The following is a 14,635-nucleotide window of genomic DNA, read 5'->3' as shown; positions in this document are numbered from 1 at the left end:
AAGAATGACATCACAGGAGTTCCAAGCCTGGATCTAGTTCTCAAAGGCCCATGCAGAAAGAGTTAATGTGGCAGGCCAGACTACTATCTTTTAAAAAGCATGTTTACAGGGTTGGCCCTTGGTTGGCATCTGGGAACTTAGGATTTCAGAAAGATTTTCAGTAAGAACGGTTCATTGCACTTAAACTAATTGTACAAACAATATAGCTTATGCTGATAGGCTTTTCTTTTTAGTCTAGAATTTGGGAACATAGAAAGATATCTACATGTTCAAACCCCAGTAAAAAGCCTGGGCACTGAATCTCTAAAAAGCTACCCTGACAGACAACATTTCATGTGCTGTCATAACTTGTTGCTGGGAGAATTAACTATATCCTGTGTGACTCCCCTAAAAGAAGACTTTTGGAAGTTTGTGCTTTATTTCTCCTGGAGTTCACCCCCATGTACCTTCTCCCTTTGCTGATTTTGCCTGGCATCTTTTTGCTGTAATATATTATAGCATGAGTACAACTATATGCTGAGTCCTTTGAGTCCTCTTAGCAAATTATCCAACCTGGGGTAATCTTGGGGGCCTCCTGACACAAGCCTACAGTTTTAGCTCTTACTCTCTCACTGCTCTCAGAATACCACATGAAGAACTGCAAAATTAGCCTGCTGGAAAGGCTGTGTGGAGGAGAACCAGCTGATAGGTACTCCAGTTGATAACCAGCACCACGAACAGACGTGTGAGTGAGGCTATCACAGATTATCTAGACCCAATCAACCTGTCAGATGACATACAGCACCCAAAATGATCCTAGACAAGACCAGCAGAACCACATAGCTGAGTCCAGCCCTCATCGTTGATCCTCAGAATCATAAACATTTAAAATAGCTGTTGTTTAATGCCACTTCAACTTCAGAGTAGTCTGTTACACTGCAATAGACAACCAAAACAATAATAGCTAATATTTAGAAGGTTTCTTGGTGCCAGGTACTTTTCAAAAGCTTAATATTTATTACCTCATTCAATCTTCACAAGAGTCCTGAGGAAGGTCTGTTATTATCCTCATTTTACATCTGAAGAAAGTGATACCCTATGCTGCTGAGTTAGCAAATGGCCAAACAAACCTAAATTCAAGACTCCTAACTCCAAAAGCAGTGTGCTTTTATATCACTACACCTTTTTTTCCCCCTACTTTCTTTTAAGTACCCTAGTCTCCAACATAGTCACATGCCCTTATCTTATTTTGGGTATTTTACTATTCACATTCAATCAATTTACTCCTCTGTTATCTTTTTCTCTTTTTTTATATGACATAAACAGAATCCAGGATGTTTACTAGGTATCTTGGGTTTGTATGATTAAAAAAAAAAAAAAATGGGTATGTGCCATTTACAAAACAATAATTTGCAGACATAATCAGGGATGCAATTTAAAGATACAGGTAGAAGACTATAAAGTATCTACAAAAATACAAATCCAAGTAAACAGTAAAATTCTCTTCAAAATATCACCTTCATCTCTTAAAAGAAAAAAATATAAAGTGAAGAAATAAAGTTTCAGTAACATGATCAGTTTGCCTAGAATCAATCTTTAGTAGTAAATTATTTACTGGTATCATTTAAACACACTATGAGTTCGGATTGCTAAGAATGAAAACTAATCTGGAATTAGACTGTTCTGAATTCTGGCTCCACCACTTACAAGCTGTGAGAACTCCAAGTTATGTTACCTCTCTGCCTCAGCTTCCTCGTACTGAAAACAAAAATAATAATAGTACTATCTGAGAGGGTTTTGTGAAAAGTAAAAGACGCAAGTACAAGATAAGTTTTTAGAACAACGCCTGGCACATATAAAAGTCCATCTCATCCAGGAGTCACAACACTTTTGGAAAGGTTCCAACAGTAAACATTTGAGGCATTCAGGACATAGAGTCTCTTATAACTATTCACACTTCACCTTGCAGGGTGAAACTAGCCACAGACAATACATAAACAAATGAGCACAGCTGGGCTTTAGCAAAACTTTATAGAAATTTAAAGATCACAAAATTTTCACATATCATAAAATATTACTCTGCTGGATTTTTTTTTTTCAACCAACCAACCAAGTAAAATCCATTCTTAGCTCACGAACTGGCTGCACAAAAACAGGCAGTGCCACCAGTTCGCCAAGCCTCTAGCCTTGATTCTTTCAGTAGCTAGCTGGCTGCGTGAGCCCAAGCAATAAGCCCTGACTGCCTAGGAAGAGGTAGAATACTTCCAGAAATCAAGGAGACAATGACTATGCAAGTATTCTGAATGTCAGGCTGCAACATACAAAGAGTAGTAGAAGATAGCAGCGATAATAAACACTTGTTTTTGTCATTTGGATTCCAAGCTGCACTGCAGCAAATAAGGCAGGAAAATGTCACTGAGGAGCCAGTGTGAGATGGATAAAAGAGATATACCAGGGTCTCCATTTACTGGCTGTATGTCCTTCAGTATTTAAAACCTCTGATGAGCATAAATTTATTCATCTGTAAAATGGAAAATATTATTTCCTTGTTCATAAAACTAGGAGACGTTAGTGAGACAGTAAATAATCGACCTAGTGCTGGGCACTTAGGAGGTGCTCAATAAAAAATGGGCATCGTTGCTGCTCATGGAATGCAGGTCCTAACAGTTCCTTGGGCGGAAGTAAAAGGGAGAGGGCGAAAGTGGAGTTTACCTAAGCCTGGTTTCCTGCCTAACTAACTAATCTAAGTAGGGCTCTGTGGACTTTATTCTTCCAGTCAGCAGATGATCCCTCAGCACCTTCCAGCTCCATTAATGGAATATAAGAACTCTGTTCAACACCCCCAGACCAAAATCAGGCCCCGGACCAAAAACACTGCACAAATATTACTCTAGGCAACCACATGGCGCTCCGCTGTTACCGAAGAACCCTCACAAGTCGCAGCTTAAAGCATGCAGACGGGCGAGAAGAAGAGTGCCACTCACCTGGCTCGGGGAGGTGCAAAATCCCCTGAAGAAAGCTCCCGCCGGCTGCACAAGGGCGACTGTTTGAGAGATAGCGGGTTTACATTTTAAATCTCGCGGGAGGGCCCGGGAGCCAATCGCAGCCCCCGCCCTCTGACCCGGAAGCAGAGCCGGCGCGCGCCGCAACAGCCCAAGGTGAGCACCAGTTCGGCTCTAGCCGCTTCCAGGCGCCCTCCGGTGCGTATCGCGCGTGAGCTTAAGGGGCATTCGTGCTCGGCTGCCGGCCGCCACGCGCCTCCACTCTATCCCTGGGAGTTCCTCCCTCCTCGGGCCGTTCCCCACCCCTCTTCCTTTCGACCTCGGGCTCCGGGAGGTAGTGGCGGGGTCTCGCGGGATTTGCCTGGCTTTGGACGAGGTGTCAGGGCTATGCGGGGACTTCCCTTGTTTCCTCCCTCCCCTGTTTTGGCAATTTTAGAGGGGCAAGTCCAGCCCGCTTTGTACAGTGAGACCCTGAGACTGTAATTAGACTGGACAGTGCTTTAATGAGCAGTTAGAAACCGAGTTTCCTGATCTGGAATCTTTTGCACTTCCCACACCGCTGCCTTACCTGTTGGTCACTTTTACAACTGTTTAGTCCCAGATGCTCACTCTTAAGGTTACTAGGTTATAGACTTCCCGAGGTGGAACTCATATGATTTCTTAGTAGATACTCATCAGATATTTGATGTGTTTGCTATCAGGCCCAGCTGTTTTCAGGACAACTCCTACCGTCCCATTAAAAACAAAAACAAACAGAAAAAGTGACCTCTTCAGAATCTATAAGTCTCATCTGGGAATGCTACTTTCAGAATGCACACCAGGCCATGAAACGTTAGCTGAAGTTTTGTGCCTGGTTTTATGAATACTATTTTGTATCCCATTTTGGCATTCCTTCCTCCAGATTGTATATTTTGTATCTGCTTATATTATAGTACTGTTCACACTGAATCATAAATAACCCTGGATTGTGAGCTCCTTTAAAACAGGCTTTTGTGTTTCTCTTTCTTGTACTGGTGTCCAACACTTAGGAAAGTCTCACATTTTGGCTCCTCTTATGAGATTGGCAAGCTAGTTAACTATCTGAAGTCTCAATTTCTTCATCTGTAAAAGGGGACCATAGTTAGTAACTCCCTCTTAGGTTTGTGCAAGTATTAGGCATGGTAATGTTAGTAAAATACTTAGTGGTGGCACTTGCAGGTAGAGCTCCATAATGTTCATGACCATTAATTTTTTTATGAGTATATTTTCTAGTAGTGTAATTCCATCTTTAAGTACTCCCTGTCCTTTAAATAAGCTAAACAGAATTTTGTAGTAACTTACTCTGCAAGTATCATTCACAAAGTAGTTGAATAATTGTTTTTTGAGCTGCCTGTCATCACATCCTAACACTTTCATGGTTTCTATCTGTTTCTGTGCTGAAATCCACAGTTCTGTGACCTTGTCCAGTAGAAGGCTGTTTTTGCAGCTGCACAAGTTTTGCCATACAAGATGAAGCAAGATGCCACAAGAAATGCTGCCTACACTGTGGATTGTGAAGATTATGTGCACGTGGTGGAATTCAATCCCTTTGAGAGTGGGGATTCAGGAAACCTAATTGCATATGGTGGCAATAACTTTGTGTTCATCGGCACCTGCACATTTCAGGTTAGTGTACAGAACTGCCCTGAGTGACAGTGAAGATGTTTCATTGATGAGAAAATTTATACAACCTTGGGCAGTTTTCACTGAACTTTGAAAGCATATTGAGCTTAAATGTAAAAAAAAAGTGAGATGAACTACTGAGAGAGACATTCTAGTAATATATGCCTAATATTTGTGCAAACATTGAATAAGTATTGAAAAAGAAGAATACAGTTGACCCTTGAACAACACAGATTTGAACTGCATAGTTCACTTATACATGGATTCTTTTTTTCAGTAGAAAATACTAGGATACTATAGAATCTGCAGTTAGTTGACTCTGCACATGCCGAGGAACTGCCCACAGGGAGAAAAGTGAAGGTATTAGTCTGTCAGTGGTGTCAGACTCTTTGCGACACCATGGACTGTGTAACCTGCCAAGCTCCTCTTCTGTCCATGGAATTCTCCAGCAAGAATACTGGAGTAGGTTGCCATTCCCTTCTGCAGAGAATCTTCCTGATGCAGGGATCTAACTGGATCTCTCCCACTGTGGGCAGAGTCTTTACTATCTGAGACACCAGGGAGGCTTACTGCAAGCTACACCAGGATTTTCACCTGTGGAGAGTCATTGCCCCAAGCCCTGTGATTCAGGGGCAAGGCTATATACATATAAAGGCTCCCCTTATGCCTCATGATTAGAAATGGAATGTTCTAGTAATTGATGGTTATGATTAACTATACATTGTTACATACAGGGAAAATACCAATTAAATGAGATCTGATTAATTACTAAATTCAGCTTTTCTGTATTCCACTTTGACATAGAAAAAAACACAAACTAGTACTATTGAGAGCTTAAAAATGATCTTCCAGGAGATTTTGTAGCTGTGATGATACCAGCTTTCCTAGTTGCTCTCATGCTTTTTATATATCTAGAGTATACAGAGTGTGAGATCTACTAATTGAACAGGCAATTCAGCATAGTCTTTAAGACCATGAACTCTGGAGCCAAAATGCCTGGGTTTTTGTTCCTGCCTGACTTTACCTCTTAATAGCTAGGTGACCTTGAGCAGGTACTTAACCTCTCTTTTATAAAAATGAGAACAATTATACACTTGACTCTTAAATATTGTGGAGGTAAGGGCTGCCAATGGATGTAGTCAACATCCAGGTGTAACTGTAGTTCCCTCATTCCTCAATGGATTCCATCCACAGCAAATCATATAGTCCTCTAGTACGTATGTTTTAAAAAAAAATCTGCATATAAGTGGACACAGTTCAAAATAATGGTTTTCAAGGGTCAACTGTACTTCACAGGGTTTTGTATAAATGTCATAAGTTAGCGTGTACAGTTCCTACATAGTATCTGACACATTCAATACATATGACTGTCATCGATTCGGTCAGGCACACTCAGGCACAGCCCCATATTTAATGGTGTGGCACACACCACGTTTTCTCACAGGAAAGCTAGTTCTGCGTGTCAGAGAGAATTTGAACAATGGTAGGTCAACCCTCAAGAATCTCTGGTTAATCCTTTGTTTATCAGAGTATTATTTATGGAACACTATTTCCCAGATTAAGGTTAATCAGTGAGGGAATTTGAGAAGGCAGTGGCAGCCCACTCCAGTATTCTTGCCTCGAGAATCCCAGGCCTGGAGGAGCCTGGTGGGCTGCTGTCTGTGGGGTCACACAAAGTTGGATACGACTGAAGTGATTTAGCAGCAGCAGCAGCAGCAGTGAGGGAATTTGGCAGTGACCAATTTTCAAAGATTTTAAATAACTTTATCACCAAAGTGATATAATAAATATTGTAAATATTATTTCCTCTTTTACTAAGGAGGCAGTTCAGTATCTTACAGTATTTTAACATCATAAATGCAATTTGGCATTTTACAGTGGCATAAATGTATTAGGTTATACACAACTAGATTGCATGTATATTTATCCTAAAGAGAAAGCATGAATTAAAAGCTTCTGTTGGTTGGTGTCTGAGTAGAATACAGGAGTTCTTACATTATCCCACATTGCCTCTTAGGGTTGGGGTAGGAATTTCTAGCTTTTAGGCTGAATATGACCCTCAGCCTGATCTCAGCTGGACCAGGTTAGGATCTCATCAGGTTAGGATCATAAAAAGTCACATAGGAGAAATAATACAACACACTCTTGAAAAAAACTGAAGGGAAACCATTTTTCTAATGCACACTATTAACCTACAAAAGAAAAAAACACCCCCCTACAGATGAAATTGAATTTTGCTTCAGTGCTTTTGAAATTAATAGCTAATAGTATTCAAAAGTACTGAAAAAATATGCTTTGCTTTATGTTCAGCTAAGAAATTCTGAGGGAGAAAGTCAAGAGAGGAGAAAGAAGGCAAAGAAGTGATGGGTAGCAGAGAGAAAAAGGAAGCAAAAGATGGAAAGTGACAAAATGAGAAAAAAAAAAGAGCAAAAACATTTGTATTGCTCTGTTACTGTTTGTAGTCATAGGCATTATCCCTGTGGACCCTTAGACTGTGAGGCTGGCAATGTGGGTCTTAAACCCAAATAACCTAAGGAAAGAATTGGACTTTTATTAATCTGTCAAGCAGTGAACACAAATTATCTTCTGTGCCAGGTATTGGGAATACAATTAAACAACTGTCTCTGTCCTCATGAAGTTTCCATTCTACTTTAAAGAAATGCAAGGAATTATCTGATAACTGAAAAAATAAACTCTATACCACATTTTTAAACCCCTGTTCTTTTCCTCCTGTGCTGCTATTCAGAGGTTGAAGCCATAGTTCAAACAGTTCTAGAGAAATGAGTTCCAGTAATTTGCCAGGGGAGATTCAGATTGCTTCTTCTGAAATTATTTTTTTATCCCATTAAGCACCATTGAACACTGTTCCTAGTCTCTCATGTTAGAACTTTCAGGTTCTGTCACACTCCGTTTCTTATCTTGAGGAAAAAAACTAGGAAAAATGGAAAGATTTCACGTTTCTGTCAGAAAGGAAATCCTCACTCTAAGACTATTAGGAAAACGACTGATATAGTAAATTTGAATTTCAGCAAAGCATTTTTTCAGAATTTTATGATATTCTTTTGAATATGTTGGAAATTTGAACCAAGTGATAGTACTATTGGTTGGTGTCATATATTTGTCAAATACTCATTAATTGCAGATCAGGTGCTGGGAACTAACGATACATATTTTAAAAAAGCAAGGACCCTGCTCTCAAGGAGATGTTTAAATGTAATGCAATGCAATAAGATAACGCTGTAAAAGAGAGCAGAGGGAGCATGAAGGTTTCTAATTCTGTTTAAAGGGTCATCAGTAATAAATTGCATACACCTGAAACTAATACAACATTGTAAATCTGTGTTAAATTAACTATACTCTAATAAAAAAAAATTTTTTTTTTAAATAATGAATTGCAACCTCTACTGGGACTTGGATGAGAACACTTGGACAAGCACATTGAATTTATATAGAACGTGAAGTTGAAAAGGCTACCTAATGCTTTGGGTGACAGACTTCATTTAACAAATTTTTATTGAGCACCTGTTATATGCGAGACTTTGTGCTCAGAATCCAAATATTGTTTAATAGATCCAATCCAAAATTGGATTAAGCTGCCAAAGGAATTTAATTCAGTGCTGTCCAATAGAAATAGAATGTGAGCCACAAATGTAAATTTAAATGTTGTAGTAACCACATTATGTAAAGTAAAAAGCAGGTGAAATTAATTTTAATAATGTATTTTTACCCAGCATATCCAATATATTTTATGTGTGTAACGAATATAAAGATTATTAATGAGATCCTGACATATTCCTTTTATACTAAGTCTATGAAATCTAGTGTGGATTTTGCACTTTATATAAAGTGTACATCTTGGACCAGCCACATTTTTCCAGCGCTTAATAACCCCATGGGACTAATGGCCACCAGACTGGACACCACAGCTCTATATCCTATGCTGTAAATTGACAGTAATATCTAGTGTTTACTTCAGTTCTTAGCAGTGTATTGTGATTCAAAGGAAATAATGTATTTGAAGACAGCTTTCAAAGTGGCATTAAAATGTTTAAAACCATCATGTGAAAGAGGGATTAGACTCAGAATGGTAACTTTTATGTCATCAATTCTGTTTGAGTGGAGTTGTTACTGACGGTGCTTTAGGACCAAGGCTGAAACTGCTTCTTTGAGTGTGTTCACCTAGTGGAGATCAGTTAATGGCCAGACATTTGTTGTCACTGAGTTAAACTATCTCAGTGATGGTTCCAGAGAGTGAAATTTGGAGCAATGAATAGAATTTACATGGAAACAGATTTTGGTTTAATGTTAAAGAGAACTGTTCTAATAATTAGAACTACCCCCAAATTGAATAAATTCCCCACGGAAGGTAGCTAGTTCTCTCTCACTTGGAAATGTTCAGAGAAGTATTATGTAAACTTTTTTTCAAATGTTCTACTAGAGATTTAAGCATTAGATGAAAGAAGTAGATTAGGTAAACTTTATAGTCTCATCCAACTAAAATTCTGTGTTTGGCCTTAAATGGGTGTGGTGGGAGGAACAGCCAATTTCAAACCGTTAGAATAGCCCTTTCATCAACCTGGCTTTGCCCCAACCTCAAATATGCTGGAGACTTGTATAATGATGTGCATTATAGCAAGTTTTCCAGAGTGTCTTAATTTCCTGCCTATACAATACTGCCTACACCTCAAGCTAAACCCAAAATAGCATTCATCTCTGCCTATACCACACGCACACACCCTGGCCTTTTAGTTGGCTCAGTGGTGGCATTGCTGCCAGGAAAAAAGGCTTCACTGGTGATACATAAAATGCAGACTATATAGTCCCTGGGATTTCTTTATCCCCATGACCACCCAATAGCTCCATATGTACTTTAATAACAAATTATAGGACCTAATTGTCAATACTCTTGTTACATTAGCAAAAATAGTGTGTTTTGATGGTAAAAAGTTCATTTTTAAAGATTAGTTTGTCAGTGTGGAAAAATAGATACAACCCAAACTATAAAGTCAGCTGTGATTAGGCTCCTAACCTTATTTTTAAGTTCCTTAGTGATTGCTGTCTTGGCATATCTAGCTGTTAACTATACAGTTATTATACAGACAAATTGTGAAGTAATAAAATGACTTTTTTTTTCCCTTGATAAATACATTTGTTTCCTTTTTTATGTTTTTATGGAAAAAGTTTTTTCTGTTAAGTTCACCTGAAATATAAAGTTATTTTCAAGGGGTATATGAATTATGTAGAGAAAGGTATATGTGATGTTTGTGAAATGATTGTGCTAGGATTCCAAAGGTTATCCTGGAAGAATCACATCCACTAGGATTCAATTAAAGTACACATTTTAAAACTTTGGATTTAGATTCAGGATGAATGGAATTCTTAGAACAATCCTTCACATAACTTCTATCTATATGACATATATATTCAATTAAATATCAAGTTTCACCTGAATTTTCCCCCAGATCCTATTTTATAATCTAAGAAACTTTTATAAAGGATAACTATAGTCACTTAACACAGACGATTACTTGGGCAACTTTGTCATGAAAATTTTTGCTTTAGTCTCTACATCCATGTAGGGTTTTGATTTAAATAACAAAAAGGTGATTTATTTTTTAAATGATAATATTTTAAGCTTATACAGTGTATTTTAAAATATATATTAGTGATAAAAAGTATAAAGAATAATAATAGTAGATCCCTGTATACTTACTACCTAGCTTCAGAAGGGGAACATTAACAACTCTTTTGAAGACCCCTGGGTTTTCTTTCCTTACCACCTTTTCTTCTCAGCCCCAGGACATAACCATGTTTGAAACTTCATTTTTCTTCAGTTGCCATGTGTTGGTGTTGCAAATCAATATATTGTTTTTCATGTTTTAAACTTAGTATCAGTGAAATTATTTTGTACTATGTTCTTCTTCTCTTCGTTATTAAAGGGCTTCCCAAGTGGCCCAGTGGTAAAGAATCCACTTACCAGTGTAGGAGACACAAGGGACCCGGGTTCGATCCTTGGGACGGGAAGATCCCCTGGAGGAGGAAATGGCAACCTACTTGAGTATTGCCTGGAAAATTGCATGGACAGAGGAGCCTGGTGGGCTACAGTCCATGGGGTTGCGAAGAGTGACACCACTGAGCACCACCACCACCAAATTAACCATTTATTTATTAGATTCTCCCATGTCAGAGTTCATATATCTTCATTGTAGTATGGTATTTTATAATATGAATATACCACAATTAATGTATTCCTCTATTAAAAAGTATTTTACTATTGGAAGTGTAGCCTGCATGTTCCTGCAGTTTGCCGGTATGCATGTTCCTGTGCATGTTCCGTGTGTTTTGTTACCTTCTCCTTTCATCTTTTTCCCCCCGATAGTTTGGAAGTTTACATGTTATCTCTCTTCTTTTAATGGTTACCAAAGGTATTTAATATGCATCCTTAATTAGACAGAGCTAAAATTAATATCTTTACTTCATGAAGAGAGCAAGAACCTTTGACACTTGAACTATCATCACCTACTACAGACTTATATTATTATTATATTTTAGTTCTTTATCATTCTTCTTTTCATTTTAACCCACAAATTCAGCATTGTTTTATGTGTCTAGTATTTGTTTAAATTAATCCACATGTTTGCCTTTGAATTTTCATTCACTGTTCCTTACATCTCAGGCCTGCTTTCTGGGGTCATTTTTCTTTACCTGAAAGATATTCTTTATTACAAGAAAAAACTTAAACTTCTTCTGTGGAATAGTGAATATTTTAAGTTTTGCCAGCCATTTAAGGTGGCTGCTGCAAATTATTATTTGTTTTTTACAACTCCTTAAAAACATAAAAATGATTTTCAGCTTGCGGGCCATACCAAAGCAGACCATAGGCCAGATTTGGCTCCTTGGTCGTAGTTTGCCAGCCCCTGCTTTAGAAGATCATTTAATGAGACTTTATTGATGCCAACCATTGGTTTTAGTTTTTATGAAAATACCTTTAAAACAGCTTCATTCTTGAAACACTAGTTTGTTGTGGCTATAGTTCAACTGTTTTTCATATCATTTTGAAGATATTTCATTGACTTCCTGCATTTGTTTCTGCTAAGAAGCTGATGGCTGTTCTAATTATTAATCTTTTATAGGACACGTATCTTTTCTTTCTGATTGCTATTGCTAAGACCCTTATCTCACTCTTGCTCCTTCTCCCTCACTGCCCCCATCTCACATATATGCACACACATATGTGAGAGTTTGTGTGTTCTGAAGTTTTACTGTATAGTGTATAGCTGCAGATTTCTTTTTAAGCTCCCTGGGATTTATTGTTTTTCCTGAATGTACATATTGGTGCTTGTAATCAAGTATGAAGAATCCCTTGCCGTTATGTCTTCAAATCTTGCCTCTTCCCCCATTCCCTCTACTGGTTTCTCCTACAATCCGAATTAGCTATATGGTGGGCCTGCTCACTGAATCCCTCTTAACATCTCTTTTTGTCTTCTCTTTACTACATTCTGAGTAAGTTTTTCAAATCTGTCTTCCAGCTCCTTTGAGCATTATTTTTTTCTCATGATAGTATTTTCATCTATATGTTTTCATTTAGTTCTTTAATATCTGTCTGGTCACTTTGGGTAATCTCATGTTGCTTAGTCATATTTTTTGATTCTCTCGTCTACATACTCAAAAATACATTTTTTTTTAATCTGATTTTTTAATGTCTCCAGGTTGATTCTTCTGTTTGTGTCTGTGGTATTTTGTTTTCATGTGTAGTAGTGCATGCATGTAAGATCATATTTGATTGAACTATACCTGTGAGAATTTTGAGACCTGGGTTCATCCAAAAAGAATTTGCCTTTGTCAAGTGCCTGGGGCCACTAACAACATACGGACATTTTGAAATAAGTTTTCATTTTCTGGAGCACATAGTTAATGTGAATTCAAGCCCCAAACTTATGTTAGGGCCAGCCAATGATTGAGATTTCTCACAAATTACTTTTTCTTTTTCTTGACCTTCAGCCATGGTACATATTTTACATGGCACTTTTGATCATGGGTTTTTGTTTTCCCTGCTTCCACTTTAAAGGTCCTGGTTCTATGCAGAGGTCCCTGATCTGCATCCCTCTTTGTGTAGGCACTAAGTTTTGTGTCCCCTACAAACAAAAGTTATTAATCATTGGATGTGGGCAGATGTCCTTAAGATAGCTTTATGCCTCTGTGCTCAGTTGCTTCTCTGGACTTGGATTTTTGCATTATTTTTGTAGTCAAAAAGCTTTTCAGGTTATTGTCCATATTGCCAGACAAAGATGACTTGACTTTTCAAAATTCATTCTTGTCTTCCCATGAGAATAAACTGAAATCATTTTAGTAGTACTGAATCAAATAGATAAGCTGACTTTATTAAACATCTTACCTAAATCTAAAAGACTGATCAGTAATTTACACATCCACTGTTCATATTAATGGTATAGATGAACAAGTTTGTTCAATCCCACACATGTATGAAAGTGAAAGTGTTAGTTGCTGAGTTGTGTCCAATTAGTGCCATGAGTAATACTATGTGAAAATCATTGATACTCTTTATAATGACTGAGGCTTCATAAGATACAAGGTATCTTATACATAATCAAAACTGTTCAGTGTATATTTTTTATATTGTTATTTGATAATCCATGCGTGTTACTTCATTTACCTAGAACATTCTGATTCTTAGAGCATTCCATTTTCATTGTGTTTGCTGTGAAATATATTTACTATTAGGAATAAAATGTCTCTTGAGATAAAGTATAACAAGTATATTGTTTTTAGTTATCTTAGAGAATTATTTTGTAACACTTAGACAGCTTTGGATATTTTTGTTGTTGTTCAGTAAACTAGTTGAAAGAAAGTGAAAGTGAAGTCACTCAGTTGTGTCTGGCTCTTTGTGACCCCATGGACTGTAGCCTACCATGCTTCTCCATCTGTGGGATTTTCCAGGCAAGAGTACTGGGGTGGGTTGCCATTTCCTTCTCCAGGGGATCTTCCTGACCCAGGGATTGAACCCAGGTCTCCCACACTGCCCGTAGACACTTTACCCTCTGAGCCACCAGGGAAGCCCCAATTTTGCTCAATCGTGTCCAACTCTTTGTGACCCCACAGACTACACAGTCCATGGAATTCTCCAGGCCAGAATACTGTAGCGGGTAGCGTTTCCCTTCTCCAGGGGATCTTCCCAACCCAGGGATCAAACCCAGGTCTCCCACATTGCAGGCAGATTCTTTACCAGCTGAGCCACCAGGGAAGCCCAGGAATACTGGAGTGGGTAGCCTATCCCTTCTCCAGGGATCTTCCCAACCCAGGAATTGAACCGGGGTCTCCTGCATTGCAGGAGGATTCTTTACCAAGTGAGCTATCAGGGAAGCCCACCTTAATATCTAATCTGCTTTTTGAACTTCTCAAAAGAATATTTATGGCCCCCTGGTAAATTCTTCATTATAATAAAATACACAGTTTTATATTGTTTGTTCTCATGACTTATATAAACATTTACTATGTATGCTTAGGAGGAAGAAGCAGACATTGAAGGAATTCAGTATAAAACACTACGAACATTTCACCATGGAGTCAGAGTTGATGGCATAGCTTGGAGCCCAGAGACTAGACTTGATTCATTGCCTCCAGTAATCAAGTAAGTTGAAAATTATTAAATGCAGTATTTATTAATATCCTTTGTGTTAAGTGATCTGAAGCCTTTAATCATAGGGATGTTTTTCCTCCATTTCCCTAACTCCAGGTAATTAGGTATTTCAGTATTTGCTATTATTTCATAATTTAGGCTTATTGTCTAAATTTGTGACTTATATGCAAACGTAACAGTGATGCCTTGAAGCATGTGTTTTCAGCGTGACTACAAAGCTGTTTATGTGAGATTTCTATGAATCATAAATTCTTCACTGAATTTACCACTTATTGAAAGTGCAACTTTGTTAAAATAACTAAATTTGGTTGAGTCATTAATCAACCTTACTGCCTCATACATAGGCCAAGGTCAA

General features: G+C 38.0%; 2 protein-coding genes across 4 annotated transcripts in view; one reads left to right on the top strand and one right to left on the bottom strand.

Annotated features, from left to right (window-relative positions):
- Positions 1 to 3,178, bottom strand: part of LOC122423405 (PARP1 binding protein) — a 61,102-nt gene extending 57,924 nt beyond the window's left edge. For both annotated transcript variants that reach the window (XM_043440419.1, XM_043440421.1), the window contains exon 1: positions 2,964 to 3,178. The gene's annotated coding sequence lies outside the window, so the exon portion shown is untranslated. The remainder of the gene's footprint in view (positions 1 to 2,963) is intronic.
- NUP37 (nucleoporin 37) overlaps positions 3,101 to 14,635 on the top strand; it is a 41,321-nt gene continuing 29,786 nt past the window's right edge. The window contains exons 1-3 of one of the 2 annotated variants that reach the window (XM_043440423.1): positions 3,101 to 3,137; positions 4,410 to 4,625; positions 14,147 to 14,271. In XM_043440423.1, the coding sequence (XP_043296358.1) occupies positions 4,470 to 4,625; positions 14,147 to 14,271 (281 nt within the window). In that variant the 5' untranslated portion in view covers positions 3,101 to 3,137; positions 4,410 to 4,469. Of the gene's footprint in view, positions 3,180 to 4,409; positions 4,626 to 14,146; positions 14,272 to 14,635 lie in introns of both variants that reach the window. The other variant, XM_043440422.1, reaches the window with a different exon arrangement.

This window comes from Cervus canadensis, chromosome 21 (genome assembly GCF_019320065.1).
Source record: "Cervus canadensis isolate Bull #8, Minnesota chromosome 21, ASM1932006v1, whole genome shotgun sequence".
Classification (NCBI taxonomy): domain Eukaryota; kingdom Metazoa; phylum Chordata; class Mammalia; order Artiodactyla; family Cervidae; genus Cervus; species Cervus canadensis.
This window is presented reverse-complemented; position numbering and strand designations above follow the sequence as displayed.